At 38.7% G+C, this 23,313-nt stretch overlaps 8 protein-coding genes across 9 annotated transcripts; 4 read left to right on the forward strand and 4 right to left on the reverse strand.

The window, feature by feature from the left end:
• Positions 1-1,059: 1,059 nt before the first annotated feature.
• On the forward strand, positions 1,060-1,947 carry LOC115622226 (cathepsin L-like). The gene has a single exon (XM_030516123.1). It carries the CDS (start codon positions 1,060-1,062, stop codon positions 1,945-1,947), a length of 888 nt encoding a protein of 295 aa, XP_030371983.1.
• Positions 1,948-2,036: 89 nt separating this feature from the next.
• Positions 2,037-2,849, forward strand: LOC115623051. The gene is made up of 3 exons (XM_030517230.1): positions 2,037-2,206; positions 2,269-2,385; positions 2,465-2,849. The coding sequence occupies exons 1-3, from the start codon at positions 2,084-2,086 to the stop codon at positions 2,669-2,671; spliced, it is 447 nt and encodes a 148-aa protein (XP_030373090.1). The 5' UTR covers positions 2,037-2,083; the 3' UTR covers positions 2,672-2,849.
• A 900-nt stretch (positions 2,850-3,749) lies between these two features.
• On the forward strand, positions 3,750-4,736 carry LOC115622227 (cathepsin L-like). Its single transcript, XM_030516124.1, has one exon. It carries the CDS (start codon positions 3,750-3,752, stop codon positions 4,734-4,736), a length of 987 nt encoding a protein of 328 aa, XP_030371984.1.
• A 1,318-nt stretch (positions 4,737-6,054) lies between these two features.
• Positions 6,055-7,128, reverse strand: LOC115622228 (cathepsin L-like). The gene has a single exon (XM_030516125.1). It carries the CDS (start codon positions 7,126-7,128, stop codon positions 6,055-6,057), a length of 1,074 nt encoding a protein of 357 aa, XP_030371985.1.
• A 1,728-nt stretch (positions 7,129-8,856) lies between these two features.
• Positions 8,857-11,352, forward strand: LOC115623048 (transmembrane protein 161B). The gene is made up of 5 exons (XM_030517227.1): positions 8,857-9,010; positions 9,169-10,100; positions 10,171-10,345; positions 10,419-10,688; positions 10,752-11,352. Exons 1-5 carry the CDS (start codon positions 9,008-9,010, stop codon positions 10,869-10,871), a joined length of 1,500 nt encoding a protein of 499 aa, XP_030373087.1. The 5' UTR covers positions 8,857-9,007; the 3' UTR covers positions 10,872-11,352.
• Positions 11,353-11,472: 120 nt separating this feature from the next.
• LOC115623050 (superoxide dismutase [Cu-Zn]) lies at positions 11,473-12,671 on the reverse strand. The gene is made up of 3 exons (XM_030517229.1): positions 12,516-12,671; positions 11,879-12,097; positions 11,473-11,820 (listed from the first exon to the last, which is right to left on the reverse strand). The coding sequence occupies exons 1-3, from the start codon at positions 12,579-12,581 to the stop codon at positions 11,644-11,646; spliced, it is 462 nt and encodes a 153-aa protein (XP_030373089.1). The 5' UTR covers positions 12,582-12,671; the 3' UTR covers positions 11,473-11,643.
• A 271-nt stretch (positions 12,672-12,942) lies between these two features.
• LOC115623049 (protein yellow) lies at positions 12,943-14,805 on the reverse strand. Its single transcript, XM_030517228.1, has 3 exons — positions 14,487-14,805; positions 13,575-14,241; positions 12,943-13,522 (listed from the first exon to the last, which is right to left on the reverse strand). Exons 1-3 carry the CDS (start codon positions 14,774-14,776, stop codon positions 13,034-13,036), a joined length of 1,446 nt encoding a protein of 481 aa, XP_030373088.1. The 5' UTR covers positions 14,777-14,805; the 3' UTR covers positions 12,943-13,033.
• Positions 14,806-15,751: 946 nt separating this feature from the next.
• Positions 15,752-23,031, reverse strand: LOC115622334 (forkhead box protein K2). 2 transcript variants are annotated; one of them, XM_030516245.1, is made up of 9 exons: positions 22,875-23,031; positions 19,234-19,947; positions 18,647-19,161; positions 17,559-17,656; positions 17,264-17,484; positions 17,020-17,204; positions 16,861-16,956; positions 16,662-16,758; positions 15,752-16,595 (listed from the first exon to the last, which is right to left on the reverse strand). In XM_030516245.1, the coding sequence occupies exons 2-9, from the start codon at positions 19,860-19,862 to the stop codon at positions 16,271-16,273; spliced, it is 2,166 nt and encodes a 721-aa protein (XP_030372105.1). In that variant the 5' UTR covers positions 19,863-19,947; positions 22,875-23,031; the 3' UTR covers positions 15,752-16,270. The 2 variants fall into 2 exon arrangements, with proteins under 2 accessions (XP_030372105.1, XP_030372106.1); XM_030516246.1 differs by lacking the exons at positions 18,647-19,161; positions 19,234-19,947; positions 22,875-23,031 and adding an exon at positions 17,747-18,296.
• Positions 23,032-23,313: the final 282 nt, after the last annotated feature.

Below are 23,313 nucleotides of genomic sequence, written 5' to 3' on the forward strand. Positions count from 1 at the left end.
TTATATATTAACAAAGTACTAAACATATAGTGGTGTACTACTCGTATTACTTACATGTTAAAAATGCCCACAACTTTTCAAACATACTCAATATTAGCTTACTTTTATTTTATTTTCAAAATACATAATTATACATTACGAGTACATATTTAGTATAAATGACGAGGCGCTGCGCGGTGATTTAATTACCCGCAGAATCAAAATACAGTTTCCTTTTTTTTATAACAATTATGTATTATTTGTACATCCTCTACTCAAAGTGTAAGGAGGCATACTAGTTTAGTGAGAATGTATGAAAACCCCACAATAAAGCGTGGCAGAGCCCACAAAGCATATGTATTCTTAATCAGCATGACGAGGGGAGTTTTCGCTCTACCGATAACGGAGTAGGTCAAGGGTGTAGGCAGGGGGGAGCAGCTCAGATTAAGTCGGTGCAATATTCAGTTTAATACTTAACAAGAAAGGAATGCTAAATTCGAGCTCAACTCTTAAATACCCTGTACCTCCCACCAAAAAGGAAAGTTATTTTTTAAATGCATCGTGCATTATTTAATCAAAATTTTAAATTTTTGGGCCCCCCTTTGGTAAAAGCTGCCTACGCCCTTGGAGTAGGTTGTTATTTTTTGTTGCCTTTTCCAGCTACTATTTGTCATGTTATCACTGCTGTTGTTTTCCACTCCGCACAAAAAAAAAGACAGGAAAAAATAGTCCCATGAAACTTTTTTGTGGGCGTAGATGAAGGGTGGTCAAGAAGTGCACACGCTTGACTTTTTCAATACTCTATTTCCAAATTTATTTAGATTTATACTTAGACCCTCATCTTGAGCAAGTGTGACTGGCCGAGTATAAAGCACACTGCAGTGCACATTGCACTTCAGTCAGTAGCTGGAAAGGCTGTTCATTTTGATAATTAGGCTGCAAACTTCTCAAATCGATAAAAATATGCTTTTGGTATTGGTTGTTTGTATGCTGATGGCCAGCGCCCAAGCGAGGTCTAACACCTATATAGTCGATGATGAGTGGAGTGCCTTTAAATTGGAGTACAACAAGTCCTACAACATGGCGGCGGAGGACAATCGCCGTTACAACATTTTTACGAATAACAAATTAATAATTGAAGAACACAATGAGCGCTGGAAAAATGGTACCGAAAGCTATCAGATGGGCATAAATCAATTTTCGGATATGTTGCCTGAGGAACTTGAGCTGTACACGACTGGACGCATCTCTAGCAGCCAAATGGCTGAACAGGGTAACCATACTGTGATCTTCATGCCACCACCACATGTGACCCTACCAAAGGAGGTCGACTGGCGAGAGTATAATGCTGTAACCCCGGTTTTCAAACAGGGGGACTGTAGTTCTTGTTGGGCTGTTGTGGCCGCTGGAGTTTTAGAAAGTCAATATTTTATGAAGACAAGGCAATTGATTCCACTCTCCGTTCAGAATTTGTTGGACTGTTCTTCTAAATACGGCAACTACAACTGCAGTGGTGGCTTGGCCCGAAATGCTTTGAAATACGTGAGAGATAACGGAGGCGTTGATACACAAAAGGCATATCCATATAAAGGCGTATCCGAAATGTGTCAATATCAACAGAAAAATGAAATACCAATAACTATAGAGCACATTTGTAATATTCCAAAAGGTGATGAGCGGGCCATGGCGTTTGCAGTCGCCTTTATCGGGCCGGTTGCTGCTGGTATTAATTCGATTACTGGGTTACATGGCTACAAAGGAGGCGTATTCTACAACAAACATTGTAGTCAAGTATTGACTCATGAAGTGCTTGTCATTGGTTTTGGAACCGATCCACAGGAGGGAGACTATTGGCTCATTAAAAACTCCTGGGGTACGGCTTGGGGTGAAAAAGGCTTTGGCCGCATTGCTCGTAACAGAGATAATCAGTGTGGGATTGCCAGTGACGTGTTAGTTCCTTTAATATGAAAAAAAAAATCATAATTTTCCAACGCAAAGCAACAATTTGAATACTTGTTTGTCTCAAATTTCCATAGCATATTGTCCAAATTATTGTTAAATCTAATAGAAATAAAATTACTTAAATTATCAAAAACTATCAAACATGTCTAAAGTTTTGGATCAAAGCAAATGGGATTCAAGTGCCATTAAACATTATTGCAGCATTCCACGTATACAGAAGCATCTGCGAAAGGCCAATTGGTCGTATCTGTGCAGCCATCCTGAGGTGAACGCATTATTATTCTCCTCCCTTTTTCACAGCCTTCCTAATATTCGTATCGTATTCAGATTCGTGCCATTATTCGCGTCATACTGCACCAGACCCTCAATGCCAATCCCTCCGATGTCCGACAATTTGTGGGAAAATTTTTTAACTGCGGCACGACCCCGCTGCTGGTACCACTTGTAAGTGAAGCCGAATATTAGCTAGAAAGATGAAAATACAATACAATATGTATTTCTATTTCTCATTCTTACCACACAGATTAACGCCCAACTCAAGTACGTTAAGGATCAGTTGAAACGTGGTCGCTGGAGCGAATACGATGCGGAAATGCTGTTCAAGGAGAGTCCCTCCACCCACTCCTTACTGTCGAATGCCTCCACGGAAGGTAATGTACATCCGGTGCTGACCTATGCTCTGGTATTTAAGATGCCCGATGAATGTGGACTCGACCCGCCACCTTTCTGAAGCTAGACATTTCATAAAAATTCGCACTCTCCCGCTGCGCAAGTCCTATTGAATGAGTATTGAATGTTTTTGGTGACGTAACTATAGAATTGCCTTAAAAACTAAGTATATTCATGTAGAAATCCAAATTGATAAAATTACATTAAAAAATTAAAATATATTCAGAGACCAATTCTTATAAATATTGCTTACTGAGCCGAAGGTGTGATCAAGAGAATTTATATATAAAAATATACTCTTGATTAAGTAATAATTAACTGTGGTATACGGGTATGTTTTAACGCGAGTAGAACGTTGAAGTCATGTCAGCCCGGCTCTTGAATACGCTTTACTCACAAAAAGTACAGCTCTTCAAGTAAAATACATTTCTTTGCATCGATAATACCCATGACAGTTACATGATATAATCAACTGATTTGGGTAATTCTTCCGATTATGTTAATATATATATTATTGTATTTAATTGTGATATTGTAATAAGCAAAAAAGTTGTTGGCATTAACATTAATACGTTTTTAGATCGCTGCTATGATAGCTATATGATATAGAGCGCCGATTTCATGAAGCACCATATTTTATTATGTGTGCTATTGTAGGTGCCTACACAAAATAATTCGGCCATTCGTATATGATTTTTAATTTAGTTTGCGGACGCATGAGACAAGTGTTCATATCAATATTTTGTTGCTCACATATGTGGTTGTTAATCTGATCATCCACATGGCATTTAGAATTGCTATTACACCCTTGACTTTGATTGAGAATCAACAAATATAAACATTAAGGTCAAAGATTTTAAAATCTATCGATGATGGCCTGATCCTAAGATCGAACAGTATTTGCAATGAAGGCGCCTTAAAGAATGAATGCAAATTATTTGTTGGCCTATCCAGTAACGCATACAACATATAGCATTGCTTGGTCAAGTATTTACCCCTATAAATGGGTATACATATGTACGAAGTTATCAACGATACTGTCGTGGCACTAATTCTAACCCTGAGCCTTCCATACTCAGTACGAAGTAGCTGCTGTGTAGCGGAGGTTGTTCTGCGAGTTGTGCTTAAATTTTAATAAAATGCTAGTAGCAGTGACTCTCTTGGCACTTATAGCCAGTGCAAAGGCTATATCCATTGCTGATGTTCTCGTAGCAGAGTGGAAAGTGTTCAAGGTGAAGCACAAAAAGACTTACATTGATGAGGCAGAGGAGATGCGAAGATTTGAAATTTTCAACAAAAATAGACTAACAATTGCCAAACACAATCAGCGCTGGGCATCTGGAGAAGAAAGCTACGAAATGGGTGTCAATAAGTTCGCAGACCTTCAACAAGAAGAGTTTGAGCGCAAATATCTTATGGATGATGTACCTGAGATCGATGCTGATATGGAAACGGTTTATATACCCACCGGCTTTGGATCACAACCACAACACGTCGATTGGCGTCAAAAGGGTGCTGTGACTGCTGTTAAAGATCAGGGTGGTTGCAAATCCTGCTGGGCTTTTTCAGCAACAGGTGCAATGGAGGGGCAGCATTTTCTCAAGACTAAGAGACTTGTTTCGCTTTCCGAACAAAATTTAATCGACTGTGTTACACAAAATTATGGCTGTGATGGCGGGAAATCAGCGGTAGCTCTTCGATATGTCATAAAAAATAATGGAGTTGATACCGAAAAGTCGTATCCATATAAAACCAAAACGGGTATTTGCCAATTCAATAGATGGAACATCGGAGCAACTTTTTCTGATTTCATTCACATATCAAAAGCCAATGAGACCGATTTAGCTAATGCTGTGGCTACAAAGGGACCCGTTGCGGCTGCCATTAATGCCCCTCTCGGCTTCCAACTCTACAAAAATGGCGTTTACAATAATTCACGCTGCAAACGTCGTTTGAATCACGAGGTACTCGTGGTAGGCTATGGCTGGGATGACAGAGGAGGCGCTTATTGGCTGGTGAAGAACTCGTGGAGCAAATCCTGGGGCGAAAACGGATACATCCGCATGGCTCGCGGTAGAAATAATCAGTGCGGCATTGCGGATAGAGCTCTATATCCTGAGGCTTAGTTTCTTCTGCTCAATCGATTGGTCGCACATAATTAAAAGACCTATTTTATTTAAAACTACATACTACTAAAGAAAATTGAACTTAATTTTTTCTTATTGCTTATAAAATAGTTTTGTTCTTGAATTAAGAGATTCATTACATTTATTGGGTAATAAATCGATATAAATACACACTCGGTAATTTCAATTATAAAATACATTATATAAATTATAAAATAACATTTTCTCGTCTGCCAGCATATTCCATTCCGTGATCCAATTAATCATCGTTCCAGACCACCAGCATTAAAAGTGCAAGTACAAGTATAGATGGAATTCGTTTCGGAATTTGTCTGAAGCTGAGTCAACTCTCCCGTAGCTTCTTTATACATATGTACATACATATGTATGTATATATACATTTTTTTTAAGTTTTTGTTGGTTTGTATGCACATCAAAAACTCGAACAAATTTTGAGACCGCATATAATGGGTTAAAGATCAAAGATCAAAAATCAAATTACCTTAGCTTGTATCACCACAAGAGCCACTGAAAACTTTACTTTCTGGATCTACCGCTGAATCGAAGCATTTCCTATCATCACAAAATATAATTCTCACTTTCAAATGAGTTCATTCGGTGCTGAAAATGTCACAAATCTGGCTCCCTGCTGCCGTTTCCATGGAGCTAAAGGCCAATCCTTGGAATAGTGGGGTCTAGAATGAGATGCGGATTGGACACCTATAAGTTCTGTGCTTCCGTGATGGCAAGCCAGATAGTCCTTATATGTACGTAGACAATGGAAAATAAAAAGAAAATATTGCACAAGTATTGTAAATTAGCAGTACCTTTCTTATTTTATCTTTTTTTTTTCTTTGAAAACTTCAATTTAATTTACTAAGCATTTAGAAAAGTCGTTCAAACAATTCTATATATATGTGTATATATTTATATATTAAAGTTTTGTATAAACTTTCATAAAATATGAATTATAAATCATGTATATATACATTTTTTATTTATTTATTTTCTCCAATGGAACAGTATGGCATATGAAGAAAGCTTACTAAAACATTTTGAAACGTTTTGTTTGGAATGGCAACTTGTTTAGTGAGTACATCAACATTGTTTGGAATGAAACGTTCACATTTATTTATTTATTTGTTATATCCCTACCGTAAGGGTCAACAAGTATACTAGAAAGTTGAAACGTATGATCAGCATGAAGAGACAAATCGATATATGCATGTCTGTCCCTATGAACATCGAAAGCAAAGGATATAAAACTTGCAAAGAACAAGAAAAGAAATTTGATTAAATGTCAGCTACATGTCTATCCTTACACCAATGGATAAACTCCCCAGTCAGCGATACCGCATTGGTTATTTCTATTGCGTGACATGCGAATGTAGCCCTGCTCTCCAAAACCAATGCCCCATGAATTCTTAACCAACCAAAAGTCGCCTCCTCTGGGATCGTTGCCATAGCCAACAATAAGCACGGCATGATTTATATTGCGGCTGCACTTGGGATCGTTGTACACGCCCCCTCTATATGATTGCAAATGGGAAGCGTCAATGGAAACCGCTATGGGACCCACGGTGGCGACAGCATTTGCCAAAATTCCTTCGTTACCTCGTTCTAAGTGGACGACAGATCTGACAGTGGCTCCAATATTGTTTTTATTAAATTGGCATTGACCATTAGCTGCTCTGTATGGATAGGAGCCTTCAGTATCAATGCCTCCGTTATCTTGTACATATTGAAGTGCCCGGTCGGCCATGCCTCCGTTGCAACCTTTATTGTGATAACGATTTGTGGAGCAGTCTACCAAATTTTGTTCGGATAATAAGATTAACTGGTGGGTCTTGCGAAAATGTTGGCCCTCCAGTACGCCCGTAGCCGCGAAAGCCCAGCAAGAACCGCATGCTCTTTGATTCTTTACAGAGGTAACAGCGCCAGCACCCCTCCAATCAACAGCTCCGGGTAGGGTCACATGTGCTGCTGGTATGTAGGTGATTCCCTCTTCAGCCTCACTTTCCCATGTGGTGGTATTGACGAATCCAAGCATGTAACGCTTGAACTCCTCGGGAAGTAAGTCAGAAAATTCGTTGAGTCCCATTTCATAGCTCTCTTCACCTGCGGCCCATCGTTTGTTGTGATCATCAATGATCCTTTTGTTGTTCTTAAAGACTTCTAAGCGGAATTCCTCTTCTGCCTCGGTCGAGTATGTTTTGCCGTGATCCAATTTAAATTCCTTCCACTCCCCCTGAAGCAGGCTCTCCTCCGATTTCACCGCGAGTTTCTCCTCATACTTCAGTTTGAAGGCCTCCCATTCTGCTACCAGGTAATCCTCGTAAGATAAGGCCTGTGCACAGACCACCAGCACCAAAAGTGTAAATATACCTATCATTTTTTAATAATTCTCACGACCGACCGGCGATAACTAATTCGCATTCACTTCTGCACTTTTCTAGAGCAGTGGCTTCCCTTATATACGAGCAAGGCGAGGTCCCATTATTTGTTACAATCACTACGATTTGCGATATTTTAAATAAACTTGTACATACACACATATATACAAGTACGATAGGCATTTACTTTTAGGTTGGGGAAGCTACTTTTAAGTTTGTACCCGCATAATTGTAATTGTTTTTAGTCGGACTAAATTTAAATTCAACAGCCAATGTAAGCATAATCTACATATTAGTGCACTTCGTGTACAAAAAGGAAAAATCGAAAAAAAAATTTTTTTAATTAATATTAAATTTATATTAAAATATTCAATAAGTGGAGACATGTTCATGTACAGTTCAAACAGCATAGATTTACATCAGAATCGTGTCTCTGCGTGTTTATATGCGTGTATGTATGCAGCACAAAGTTGAACCAAAGCAGCAACAACAACAGCTGCGGCCAGAGCTGCAGGCAGAGCATGAGCAGCGATTTTATTTATGGCTATAACTTCCTTCAGAATTGACCTATCATGATGAAACTTGGCATACGGATACATAACCACAAACTGGATGTATATGCCAAATTCCAAATTTCATATTCTTGATCAGCATGACAAGACGAGTCGATCTAGCCCTGTCTGTCCGTCTGTCTGTCTGTCCGTATGAACACCTGGATCTCAGAGACTATAAGAGCACAAAGATGCCTTATGTGTACGCTGTGCAAGTTTGTTTTATTTTTTTTATTTTTCCCCCTACTTCCCCCTTTTGGATCTCAGAGACTATAAGAGCACAAAGATGCCTTATGTGTACGCTGTGGAAGTTTGTTTTATTTTTTTTATTTTTTCCCCCTACTTCCCCCTTTTGGGGGTTTTCCCGATTTTCCATTCGTATAATCACCTATACCTCAGACACTATAAGGGAGACCAAATTTTAGTCCCAGATGCCTTATGTGAATACGCAGTGTAATGTGTATTTTGGAATTTCCCTCCCTCCCCCCTCTCCAAAGCAATCCATAACTTATATATAATATAATCTTAGAATATAGCGTAGTCTTTTAGGATTTTATTAAGCTTCTTCTCTTGAGAGCTTAACTAAGTAACCCCTAGCGGCAACAGTAAACACCAAATACAAATATTGACCATAAAAAAAGCAACACCTTACATAAATTTAATTTCAGGGAACCAACTGCATTAAAAGATATAAAAAGTTGTTAATTGGACAAATATAGACAGTAAAACTATCCAAGAATTTCCAGTAAAAGGTTTTGTCTGTCCCTCAGTACGTACACTTTACCGATAAGACTAGGTTTAATAATAACTCTCCACACACACATACATATGTATGTACTATATGTACATATGTATATTGATAATCATAAAAGCTATGAGTCAATAAACATAATTACACTATATATAACTAATTGTTTAATTTATTTTTGTTTTGAATTTGTGCATTTACCTGAAGCTGTTATTCCAAATAAAAGCAACAGCAATTCGATTAAATTAAAAAAAAAATATATATGTATTTCATATGAATTCTACTCACACATCTGAGTGTAACCCTAGAGCTAAAAAGCAAATGTACAAAAGAGAACCTTATCAGAATTAGAATGCGCGCCTTTATATCATTCGTTACCCGTATACCAAATACTTGTCTTAGACATTATTTTCTGTTGCATAGTGTGTACACACTGTAGCCGCTGCAGCTGAAAAAATTTGTGTGTGCTTAATTATAATTTCCGTTTAAATTATGAATTAATTAACACTCAACATAACATAGATTAACCATTGTCTTTTCAAGTCGATAAGACGTAACGCAGCAGAAAACCTCAGAAGCATGGTAAGCATATAACGTGGTGTCGGCCGACGTCGCGTTTCGGCCAAATTATTGCCCGGAAATATGGAATGTGCTGCTGGCCTGCGCATAGTGATTGACCAAAAATAGAATTGACCTGAAATAACATGCTACTCACACCTATTTAAATCTGTTAACCGTAGGCTGTGTTGGGCGCACAACTTGTCATTACGCTGGTTATGGTGAGCGTAATACAAAAGCTTAATCCCCACTACTCGTTCGCCAAGTGGATTCTGTGCCGTACCGGACTCTATCGCTATCTGCATCCAACAGACGACGAGTTACGCTCGAAAGCCGGCGTTCCCAAAGAGCGTCCGGCCAAGAGCAAACATAAGCAAAATGGTGTCGGCAGCAGCAGCGGCGGCGGCAGCAATCAGTTCCACATCCCACGCAACATAGAGGTGGAGCTGGAAACAACGCCGGTGCTTGAGCGAGACGTGGTCCATCTGCGCTACTTCACAGAATATCAGTGGCTTGTCGACTTTAGTGTCTATGCTGGCATAGTCTATGTATTCTCGGAGCTCTTCCACTACTTCTATCCACTCAAGCAGGAAGTCAATCTGAGCATGGTTTGGTGTCTTCTAGTCATATTTTTTTCAATTAAGCTGCTGTGTTCGCTTACCGTGCTGTACTTTCAAAGTGAGGAGTCTATCGGTGAGCGGTCAATGGTAATTGTAGCTTGCCTGGTTTACTTGCTAATTGCTATGATTGTGCTAATAATTGATGAGCGAATTTTGGAAACCGGTCTGGAGGATGCATACGCCAGTTTCAATGCGAGCGCATCAAAATTTCTAACCGACCAGGGTCTGCCATCGTCTGGACCAGCCTCTAAAATTGTTGTGAAATTCTTTCTGGCCCTAAGCTGCGGCCTACTCGGTTCATTGTTCACCTTTCCCGGTCTGCGTATGGCTAAAATGCATTGGGACTCGCTTAAATACTGCTGCGGCAATCGTGTGCTGCAAATCCTATTAAATCTGAGCTTTGTGTTGCCATTCATTTTGGTCATACTTTGGATAAGGCCCATTAGTCGCGACTATTTGACGGTGCGTGTGTTCGAGGGCATGCAACAACCTCTGTAAGTAAGCTGCAAAGAGCCATTCCAATTGTTAGTTAATCTCAATATGCTAAATGTTTACTATTTACAGACTGAAGCCACATGTTTTTGAGACGCTCCGTTTGCTGCTCGTGGTTTTTGTCGTGATAATGCGCTTTGCTCTTATGCCCATATATCTTCAATCGTACCTGAATCTCGCTTATGATAAAATCGTCGATCTGCGTAAGGAAGCCGGCCGGATCACAAATCTTGAGTTCCAGAAAAAGGTCAGTATGCAAAGAGATCTTTGAAAGCAACCATACACACATACACATACAAACATATTTCTCTATTTTGCAGATCTCTTCCATATTCTACTATCTTTGCGTTGTGACCCTCCAATTTGCCGCTCCACTAATTCTATGCCTGTATCTGACACTCATGTACAAGAGTCTCGGCGGCTTCAGCTGGGCGGGCATCTTCAAGGACAGTGTAGTGTTGCAACATGAATGCGCGGCCGACGCAGCACCACAATCGGTGGTAGAGGCGCCAGGCGCTGTTGCCGAACAAGAGTTCAACATATTGGAATCGGCGCAGTCGTTGCAGGCTTCATTTGCTAGTCTAAAAAATGTAATTCTGAAAATTGTTAAACTTTTTATGCAACTTTTTATAATATTCGGTTGCATTTTTCAGGTATTTTCGACGGAAGTCTACAAAGGTTTTCTCGGCTTTGCCACATGGTGGAGCTATTTTACGCTCTTTGCGACCTCCACGCTGGGCATCGTTTATCAGTCCTACTTTAACAAAACATAAGACATTCGCCGTTGAACCGCGCACACCAAATATGGTTGAGTTTTTTTTACACTTGTCACCACCAACAAAAACAACTTCACCGAAGTGTTGAGCAATTATGCTAAATTAACGTAGTTAGAGATTTTACTTTTCAAATTATATTTAAGAAGCCCATTGATATTGCTTTGTAGTGAGGCTAGAGTTCAAAATTTGTGTGTTTTTACGTACATAGGCCATAATGTATTGTAAATAATACTAATTTGTATATTGTTTATAAAGTTTGTAATAAAAAAAATTTTAACCAGCATATCCAAAAATTTATGACTCCGATGTGTTCAGTATTTAGTTACTCAGAAGTAATCAAAAAATGTACTATATAGGTATAATTTTGTGTTTACATTTTTTGCGTCCCAATAATCAGAACTTTCGTAATTTTGTAAATTAAAGTTGACAATGAATGGTTTCAGGAGACTAACTAATAATCCATAATTAAAACAGGAGTACGGTGCCAAAATCCTAACCCTGTAGCCACCTCTCTCCCAACCAAATACTAACTTAAATGAACTTTGAAATGTTTAACGTGGAATTGAACCTTAAAAAGATTTAACGATTAAAATTCGTATTGGCATTGATGACTTGTAACACCATTTATTAAACCATGTCCAATTTAACAGATAGATTTGCCATCTAAAATATATTTATATAACGCATATACCAATTGGATATGTGTTTTATTTTGGGTTAGCATGTATATGGGATTAGAATCTATGAATATTTGTTACAGTCCTTTTCTTTAAATCTTGCAAATGCCAATGACTCCGCATCCAATACGTGCTCCAGCATTTCCAGTCGACTTGCTCAGCTCATGGCCACCTTTGCCCAAATCATCGGGATCAGCATGAACAACTATAGTGCGTCCAATGATGCTGTTGGCTCCGAACAATGTTATCTGACAATCGGTAATGTTGACCTATAAACAATAATAAGCTTAAGCAACCAAGTTTTTGGTAAATAATTGTTTCACGCACTTTGGTAGCAGAGTTGCCAGCGGCTTCAATGTTGCCCAAGTCACCCAGGTGGCGGTTCTCGTCGCAAGGGCTGCCGTGCTCCTTGTTGTGGGGATTGAAATGAGGTCCAGCGGACATGCAGCCGTTGGTATTATCTCCAAACTCGTGCACATGGAAGCCGTGCAGACCCTTATCCAGCCCGTTTACTTCGCCAGTCACTTTGACAGGAGCGCCTTCTTTCTGTTCGAGTAAAAGAATATAATAATCTATCTTTAATATTCTGTACGCGTCCGATACGGCCATTAAAAATTGATAAGCTTTTGATAGTCACCACCAAGTATAATCAAGACATCTGTAAGTACCAGTGCACATATGTATGTATGTATGTATGTATACATACATTTGTAATATCTATATAATTTGTGTGTGTATACTAGGTATGCGTATTAAGCTTATATAATTGTGAGCTTGTTAAGTGACACAGCAGAAAAGCACGTTGAATGTACTCGTCGTCCCACCACAAATTATCATATTGCGCAAAGTGCGGTACGGTGCAAAGGCCGGCACTTTGACCTTAAAAATGGCTGCACTCAGCCCCAGACAAGGGTTTTGAATATTTTTATTAGCTATACACATTTAGGAACGCATTTAAACTCACCTCCTGCTCAAAATAAACGGTCCCCTTAGCATCTCCATTAATAACGCAAACAGCTTTGACTACCATTTTTATTTTGTAACAAACTACGTATGTTTAATTGCAAAGCGACCGCTCGGAATGTGAGTAGCAATAGAGACGATACATATATACATATGCTGGGAAACCTTCGAGAACCGCTCTTGATATGGTCACACTGTTCACCTTAATTCACCAATTCACCTTTCCCATCTCTTTCGATTTCGATTGCTTTATGTATAAACCAATAACATATGAATAAAGGCGGAAAAATTATGTATTTAAAAAATGTATATTAAATTTGTACAACCTCAATTGTAATTTTTTATGATATATCAAATAGTTTTTCAATTACTTGATGATAGGAATAAGAAATGGATCTATGTATTTCTAATTTATTAATGTCGTAATATTACTGTTTAATTTGTGGGTGTTTTATTAAAATTTTTAACCAAAAATAAAACTTTAGTGTAGGCTGTGTAGTATGTTCATCTTTTCGGTACTTAATAACATTGTCCTTCTTCTATTGATACAATAGCTGCTTTTAGTGATTTTGCAGGCTGCTGGTTTGGATTGCATATGCTACTGTTAATTAAGCTATCCACATCTGCTCTTAAAATGCGGAAGTTTATATCAGAATAATCCAGCTGACTGTATAAATATATGGGCAGACGATTGCTCATGACCCACACGCCTTGTCTGTCCTGATCTTGATCGACTTTAAGGTCGTTGGGGAATTGAATTAAGGACGTCGAGTTATCAACAAGTAGCGCTAGGTTGGCACGAATGTAAGGCTTCGAAGTGTCCCAACATCCGATGTTGTCCTTATGAACTTGTGTGTAAAACATGACACCATTTCTTGATATTCCCGACGTGGAAGACTGACCATTAAACCCTCGATCCCCGATAGCAACAAAGTATTTGGCCGTATCCTGAGCATTATTGACCCATAGAGACTCATCCCAAAGTAAATCAGCGGATACCATAAACTCCTAGAGTTAAAGAAATGTTATTAACTAATATTTAAGAAACATTGCAACTCACCTTAAAGCTTGCCATAGGATGAAAGTAAAGAACTCGTTGCTTGCTTTGCTGATCATGCGACAGGCTCATGCCAAAAACTCCATCAAGCCATTGAAAGTTCAAGCCATACACCTTAAAGTCCGAGGCCACTGGATTTGGATTGAAGTTGTAGTTTGTGACACGCCAGCTGCGACCCTTGGCCAAGCTATAGACAACGATTCCGAAACGCCAGACGTCTGTCACAAAAACATGTGCATCCTCACACTTATCGCGCACATCGACAACAATATTAGAGTGGAGAGAGTCCTGCTTGACTTGCTCTGGAGGCAACTCATAGCTAACAATCTGACGATCGGTGTCTAAATCAAAGGCCACAATTTTAGGGGGACAAATTTGAGTTAAACTTATTGTAGCATTCACAATTCCCGAATCAATGAGCCACAAACGATTGCATTTGTCGATTGCAGTGCGGTAAACCGAAATCAACTTGGAGCAATCCGGATTATAGGGATCCCCATGGGCCTGCCAATTTGGGTAGGGATTAATAGCCGGGGAAGTTTCCTTGGGTGGGTAGGGAATGGTGCCAAAACTGGCGGGTACACCATCTTTCCAACGAGGTGTCGTTATAAACAGTCGATTGCGATGGACATCAATGCCCAAGGGCAAGTTATTTTGGGGCACAAATTCGCTAAAAATAAAATAGACATAAAAAACTAATTAAACAATAAACAATACATATATCTGTATAGTATAAGTACAAGAAGTGAAACTGCCGTTCCGCAATGGTCAATCAATCATTCCATTCAAGGTTTAGTTGGCTATTGGCTATTCGATGGGTGGTGGTTCACGCAGCTAGGCTTTGCCAATACCGAGGCTCAACAGGTTTAGCAGCATTCAGCAGCTGCCCACTCCATACTCCCCACTTGCACTTACCCTCTCTTAATGGCCCGTTGCCGCTCCACATATGTTGGATATTCAAAGTCCAAGTATTTCCATTCATTTACCACACTGAACATACTGCCATCGCTTTTGTCGTTCTTCTGGATGGGCGAGAATTGCTGCAAGTAGGACAGCATTGGGCCCCGCTGGACATCATATCCATATCCGGTTCCGATTTCGAAATGATCTGTGGTTTGGACCAGTGTCCCAGCATTAATTGGCAAATAGATAATAATGCATTGAACGGTCGCAAGCAAAGAGAATTGATATGTAAACGATTTCATGGCTCATTTACAAAACTGGTTTTACGATTCGTTACAATAAATTCAAAAACACAACTTCGCCATCTCACAATCCAAACGCAACTGAGCTGAATTGAATGTATTGCCGATATTATGTTTATTTTTTGTTTTGCACTCAAATGTCTAAATTAGTTCATTGCTGGGGTTTCAAAGCTTCAAAGCGCGATACAGGGTGTTGGCCATAATGAGAGTTAAGCTTAAATGGCGGTAGATAGGCCAATTTGTAATTTCAAGAGTAGAGCAGAAAACTATGTATTCAAATGAATTACAATCTTTTTTAACACGGCGTTTAAGAATAACTCTTTGTGTCCATATTGTTTTAATCGCGATATGAGGTTAGAACGTTAATTCGACAAATTTATAGCTTTGTCGCTAAGAATTGAATAAATCTTTTTAAGGTAACCAAAAAAGGTTTCCACGAGGTTGAGAAATATAAATATTGCTATCACCTTGAGCTTTCTAATTGATTTAACCGCGACATCATTGAGGGCATCAGAATTATTAATTATTAATTAGAATCAGATTTGATTAATTATGCATTACTAATAAACGACACTCAGGTGTTACGAATACTTAAGTAAATGAAACACAATACTTTTACATTTGCTTTTGTTTTTAATACACAATTTGTCCAAACACTTAAATGGGATTTTCTTCATGAATTAGAAATAAAGTGCCATCATCATTTTGTATTTATACGTAGAAGGTTTATAATATTATTTATATTTGTATCCGTAAATTTGTAGATATTTTTTTCGTGTTTTTGTATATACTTTTATATATAGATATATATATTTATTTATATTTAAATCGATATAGGTAAAGGTATGTAGATAGGTAATAATATTCATTCGCCTGTTTGTTTGTTTGTTTGTTACTTGTGGTTGATTTTTTCCCCAATTTTTTCTCGCACATTCTGTCACATAGCTATAACATCTTAAACATCAAAATCATCAATTATTACAATCAATCGTATATATTTTTATACATACATATATAATTTTTGTTTTAATTCGCTTTTAACTTATTTTTATTTTATGTACTTAGAGAGTAGCGTCATCGAGCATATTGAATTCGTCAGAGCTAAGGGTTAAATCGTAATTTATGTTTTTGTTTTTCGTTTTGAAAAGTGTGCATGCAGTTTAGCCGTTGTACGGCCACCTTTAAAACACAATCTCACAGTTCTATTTGTAAACATTTCCTTATAAATTGTCTCTTTTTTTCCAGTAGGATCGGGGTTTTTCTTCTTTTTTTTTTGGCAAATTCAATATACAAGATGGAGATACTATTTTGCTTTGCTTTCTATTCTTTCTTTCAAGTGGGCTTGGTTGTTTCTTTTGTTTTATTTTCTCTCTGTTTGTTTGTTATGGGTTTGAGTTTGTGGGCCTGAAGACATCCCCACATATCGAATTTAGCTTAAGTTTCTTCCTTATCCTCCTTTCATTTGCTCTTGTGTTTCTTCTGTATGCGTACGCATCAGAGCACTTCGGATACATATTTAGGTCTTTTGGCCGCTTCAGCACCAGCATTGGCGCATTCATCATCAGCCCCTTCAATATGACCACTGTAATCGGTTGGCAGCTCCTCGTAGATAATCTCAGATTGCTGCTGTTGTTGTGCCGCCGTCTGCTGTTGGTGTAGCGATGCTGAGGCCGGATGTGCTACGGCCATCACGTGGTTCCGTTTGAGTGCAATCAGAGCACCAACACCACCACCGCCGCTGCCTGCATTGCTCTCCACGTGCGCTTGCTGCACACTAACTGCGGAATTTTGATTGGTTACATAGTACGGACTGCCGCTGCTGCAAAATAAAAATGAACAAATGTTTTTTAAATGGCTCAACTCATTACTATTGCATTTTGCTCACTTGTATTGATTGGAATTGTTTTGCAGTGCCTGTGGCTGTTGCTGCTGCTGTTGTTGTTGTTGCTGCTGGTGTGCGTTCTGTGAGTTGTAAATGATTTCTGCAAAGATCTTACATTAGTTATATGATCAAAATGTACTTCCATAGAAAGCTAGCTAAATAATAATGTTTGAAATATTGTGTGGGATCTGCCACCACTCACCTGTATCAGCTGTACGCTGCTCCAATGATAGGCCCGGTGAGCCAGGCGCTGATTGTAATACAATGTCCTGCAGTGGGGAACTCTCGCGTGAATTATCTGCAAATGGGAGTTGCGAATTATAAATATGTTTCATGTCAATACCTTCACCTACAGACTTACCCATATGACTGGGAGAGACAGGCGCCGAACGTGGCATACCATACGGTGGTCTAAAGCCCTGGCTGCTTCGCTGGCGTCTCTTCTTGTAGCTGTGGTCAATTAGCTTGGCCCCACTGTCCGGGTCAATGCGCCAAAATGATCCTTTGCCAGGCTCATCCTGAGAGCGTGCAACTTTTATGAAATACCTAAAAATGGTTCATTTACATTTAAATGAAGCTCTTAATTTGGATTGGGGGTGGCTCACCTATTCAAACTGAGATTATGACGTATGGAATTTTGCCAGCCCTTATTGGTTTCCTTGCGGTAATACGGATAGTGCTTGACAATGAATGAATAAATGCCGGAGAGTGTCAATTGCTTGTCTGGTGCGGCGGAGATGGCTTGTACAATCAATTGGGCATAGCTGTACGGCGGCTTCTCATTGTGATTGTAACTGGCTGTGGATGGGGTCTGGAACAGATCCGGCTGCAATAAAACGGAATGTATTAGCATGTTATTGTTAATATGTCTCGATAAGGGACAATAGCTACCGTACTTACCGTATTATTATTGGTATAGTTGTTGTAATTGTTTGGCTGGCTTTGATGGAAACCCTGACGTGGACTAGCCGGACAACTGTTGGCAGCGCTTATTGTACCTGTGTATTGAAAATATTATATTCATTAGAGACAGTTAATCAAAATATCATTTTGCAGACATTCAGGATTCGTAAAATATGAAAATAGACCTTGGATCATTCCAATTTTATCCAAATAGTTAGCCACTAAATGTATGTTCCTCTTTCCTAAATATCACTGTCGCTTTCGTAGGAATTGCAACTAAAACGCTGATTGGCGAACAATTTACTGTTTAAATTATTATTCACCAACGTTAATTTGTTTCTTGATTTTTGTAGCACCCATTATTAAAATTTTGTTAGTAGTTCGGAAATTAAATAAATAAATTTTGCTTTGTACTAAAAGTTTTTGTGCGTTTTTTTGCTTCTTGAGCTCTTTTTAGCCTTTATAGGCGGATTACTTGCATTAGTTCCAGCGGGCTGATCATTGTCTTGAGGAACTCCCACAGCAGCAGCTCCAATTGCTTTATTCCTGAGATGAATCTTTTTTAAACGGGCCCTGAACATCAAGACAATCACCAAAGTCGTCCAACGTATTTTACTCTCAGTCTCCTCCATCATTGTCTGGGCTCTTCTGATCAACTGCTCTAATTAACACTTTAAATGCATTTTTCGTTTTTTTTGTATGTGTTGTAGACAGAATATGATTGTTTAGACAGTTGTTCCTCGGAAAGTTTTAAATTGTATGTATGTTTACAAAGCAACTTGCTACAGTACCTAACCTAATTTTAAATACCCTACGGACAGAAAAGTTTTACAAATATGCGACATTCTTGAACAGTTGCGACATCAATTAAATATACAGTAGGCAAAAGGCAAATTAAATAATTAAAATTCATATACGTCCTAAATCGTATTAAAATATTTCTGTACATAGTACCTAAAGGTACTACATATATGTACGTTTCAGTTTCATTAGTATTAAGTTTATGAACATGCTAAACGCCCAATTGGTTAACAAAGTTGATCTAATAGGAATCGGCATAAAGTTAAAATTTGAATTCCACTTGCCAGTTGGTGATAGATAGGGGCTCTTCTGTTCCTTCTTCGGTATGGATATCTTTAGAGGAGAGTAGATGCCGCCACCACCAGCACTATCATTGCCGGGCAGTAAATGAGTAGCAGTGGGTGGCACACCCCCAGTAGCGGCACCGCCGCGCTGCTGCTGCTGTAGGGCTGTTTGATGAAGCGGGTGTGGAGAATGAGTGGCGGAGTGTGGGTGATGCTGCTGCTGTTGCTGCTGCAAGTGGAGCGATGCTTGCTGATGTTGCTGGCCGAGATGATGCGCATTCTGCTGATGTGGCAGCAGCTCTTCTCGTACTGGCGGCGTAATGATGACATGTGCGCCAGCTGCGCCTGTTCCTGCATTGTGGTTGTTATTTACGCCTGTGGCAGAGGCAACGGCAGGAGTGCCTAGACCATGAGCAGGCGCAACAACATGTGATGCATCCTGCGCGGCCACAGGCGTTGACATATAGCTCTCAAACTCGATGCGTATCTCGGTGCTTGGAAAGCGAAAGTAGCACCTGAAACAATGCAAGAGTGCATGTGATTAGATTACAGTACAGTAACATAACTGTAGTTTAGGTATAACGTACCGCTGAGGCAATCGGAGTGGATCCGCATTGCGCCGCTGCAGGAAATCATCAACGAAAATGCCATTTTTACTCAAACACTGCACGAAGAAGGCACGCTGCTCAACGTCGTACAGAACCTGGAAATGTTTCCGCGAGACCAAATTATTCTCGGCCACGTGAAAGTGCACCAGCGAGGTGGACGAGTTGCGTCCGATGACGGTCACAGCATCAGTAATGTAAAGGACATCCTGATTGAAACGTAACTCGCCGTAGGCATTGTCCGGCGGTGTGCCGGTGGAACCAGTTGCGGTTACTACTTGGGCAGGTGGGTGGTTTGCTGAGTTGTTGTTGCTGCTGCTGTTTTGATTGGCCGGCAATTCGACACCGATACTATTGTTGCTGCTATTGTTGTTGTTATTCAACGCTGCGGCGGCGCCATGATGCAGCTGAAGCATGTCCTTGGCTATGGCAACAGTTGCGGCGTCTGCAACGGCTGTGGCGACGCTGGTGGGTGTGTTTAAAACGGTGTGCACCGTTAAGCTATGATGGTTGTTATTACTATTGTTGTTGGTAATTATGTGGTCGCCGCTGTTTGCACTATTGCCGGTGGTTGTTGCTAATGTCGTAGTTGTTGTTGTAGTGGCGGCCATTGAGAGATATCCACTTGCGCCTTGCTTTTCTACTTGTTGTTGTTGATGCGGTGGCTGTTCTTATTCTATTGCTTCGTGTTGTTGGCTGCAATGTATACGCACGCTAAGTATTTACTGTCAAAAAAATTTAATAAAAACACACTACTATTCTCTCTCTCACACATACACACAGAAAAGCACAGCGTGCAAATTTTTTAGCCCCAACTCTTTGCTGTTTATTTTTCTTGTCTTCGTTTATTTTTGTGTATGCGATGCGGCTGCGGCGCGTTTTAGAGTAGTGAAAAAATAACAAAGCGCGTGTTTGCACAAAAATACCACAAACGTGCAAAAATTAATTGTATCGCTGCCCGATTTTTCCTATTCTGCTGTTTTTTACGCGTATTTTGGACTTATACTCAAGGTTTTTCGTCAGCCCAAAACAAGAGCCACCACATGAAATATTTTCCAAATATATACACACACTGCGCTCGACGCTGCTGCCCTGCTGACTAGCAGTTTGGGTTTGTCTCCTCCTTCGTAGCAATTCCTCACACATACATACACACACACTTTGAATTTCTGTTTCGTTTTTGCTTTGCTATGTTTTGCTACCGCAGCCGCTTACCCGCTCCGTTTACACTCGCACACATGCTTACATACATACACACTTGCGCGCGCACTCGGCAACAAGCAACAAAAACAACAGCTACTACACAAGCGTAGCAGCAACAACAATAAAAATAATAATAACTACTACATACTACGACACAAAACTACGTGGAGTAAACTACCCTGTAGAACCAGGGGCGGACTCATAGACGATCCGTTGATTACCTTGCAGTAAACAGAATAAAATATCAAGTCTTTATTGCATTGGTTAACACTGTTTCACATATAAATGCAAATAAAAAAAAACTATTACAAATCTAAATCAAATGTGAAATAAAATAAATTTCCGAAAGAAAGCGTGTAAAGGTAAAACTTCAATGCATACTTTAGTTTTTAAAATAGACTAAAGCATTTTGGGTGATTTTTTATTACGTATATTTTGTTTTAATCATACTGCAAATGAAAATCAGTTTAAGAAGTCTCACTAGTTATAATTTATTGTTTGTCGCATTTCAAATGCTAGTTTTTGTATTATTTGCAACATGATACTAACTAAAAAGTCAATCGCTACTGTCAGTTCTATAGGGGAATGTATACATACGACTCTCTCTCGCTTTTTACCTTCTAGAAAATCAGTGTTGCCATGTCGGCATTCCGTGCGATAAAAACATGCTTTTTAAGCTTAACTTAATGAAGGTTCTAATTCAAATTGTATGTTTAAAACATACATGTATGTACATATACTGACTTAAAAGAAACATTCCAAACGTCTTTCACACACTCATTACATATTTAGTATGTACGTACATATATATGTCTTAAATACTTTACTAAAAAATAAATTGTGTTGTATTTAGTATATACATATGTATGTATGTAAATAAAAATTGTGTGACAAAATTACATCTTATAAATGCATGCAATTGAAAAACAAAAAAATATGTAAATATATATATGCATTTATTTAACATTTTGCATTATTAAATTTTAAATTTTGTTATATAACTGAAGATACAAAAAAATTGAAATAATAACTCGCGATTTTCTTACATCACAAATTATTATCAAATATGTACATACATATGTACATACTTTTTAATTAAAAGGCAAACATTAAAGTTGGCGACGATAAAGCAATAAATATCTACATAAAAACATAGGTATATACATAAATACATGTACATATGTATGCAACTTTTCGGATACAGTAAAATTCGCAATTGATCATCGCCAATAGGCTTTTAATGTACATATATTGCTGACAGTTGGCAACACTATTTCAACTAGCGTGCTCGCACGCACGCACACATTTATACAGTCAGATTAGCCCCACATGGCTCCCCATTCAATCGATCGAGCTGCGGAGCGTATGCATGCACAGACATGCAAAACGAAACCAAAATAAAATTAAAGAAAACAACGTAAATAAAATGCTGTACAAAATACGACAAAAGCAATACCCACACACGCCAAACAATAACACACGCATGTATTCATACATACATATGTACATACATACGCATACTCGCCGTAACGTCGCTGCTACGTATGGCTGTGTGTGGTGGGCAGAGCAGAAACAGCGAAACAGAAACACAATAAATAAATAAAAACAAAAAACACACACATACACACGTATTGGAAATGCGTAAAAAATGCCGCTCGTTGATTTTTCAGCTAGCAACCGCACCTGCTTGCTATACATACATAAATACATACATATGAACTTATGTACATTCGTCGGTATATATTTATGTACACATGTATGTATGTATGTTTTTAGTGCGCCTTGTTTGTCTCATTTATTGCGACGATGAGCCGCTTGCGGACAAAAGGACGGAGGTAAAAGCGTAAACATTCGAAAAGCACACTTTTCACAACGTCGAAATAGATACATACATATGAATGTATGTATGTATGTCCATACATACTACATCACTCGTTGCGATTGGGGCGATTGCGTAAACTTGCCGCCCGCTTTTTTCTACCTAACACCAAAATAAGATGTACACACATTTAAGAGTACGCACACACACAAAGCATAATACATACATATGTAGATATAAATGTACCTACTTAGACATATTCCAAAATAATAAATACAATTATTAATATGTATGCATATTTTTAATTTATCAGTCAAATTGAACTGCAGTCGCTTTTGTTTTTATATTTTCCCTTATTACCAGTGTTTTGTTTATGTTCTTTATTATTATTTTGTTAATTAGGCGACTTTTTCCGAATATTTAGCACACAACACGTTTTTTTCAGCACCACTTCTGCTTGTTGTTCAAATACATATGTATGTATGTATCTGTATGTGGAGTGTGTGTATCAACAGCGGCCGCTGCGTGTTTGTGTGTGTATATTATTTTTCGTTTCCACTTATCGGCTCGTTCGCCTTGTTTATTATTATTTTTCTCGTACCTTTTTGGTGCCGTTTTCATCTGAAATTGTAGGATATTTTTGCAAACACTTTCTATACAATCACACTACACTTTAACAGCAAATTTGTGCACTTTTTCAGAATTTAGACTCAATTTTTGTTAATTTATATTGTCGCTGCGCGCTCTGCAGCAGCTGGCCACCACAACATTTAGCACGCAAAAGAACTGACTGGGTCTGGGTTGTCGTTCTCGTATTATCGCTGTAAAAGACTTATGATGTTGCATACACTGCTTTTACACTGTATGTATATGTTTTTGTAAGTTTACACGAATATATGTGAAAATGAATTTCATGTAATTTTGCTATAATTTTTATTGTAGGTTAACATTATTTTATTATTTTGTTTATCAACAAATGTTGCCACTGTAGATGTCGAAAAATACACACTGCAACGATCTGGCCACGCTCTACGTCTTTT

This window comes from Scaptodrosophila lebanonensis, unplaced genomic scaffold, assembly GCF_003285725.1.
Source record: "Scaptodrosophila lebanonensis strain 11010-0011.00,11010-0021.00 unplaced genomic scaffold, SlebRS2 tig00000043-arrow-pilon, whole genome shotgun sequence".
NCBI lineage: Eukaryota > Metazoa > Arthropoda > Insecta > Diptera > Drosophilidae > Scaptodrosophila > Scaptodrosophila lebanonensis.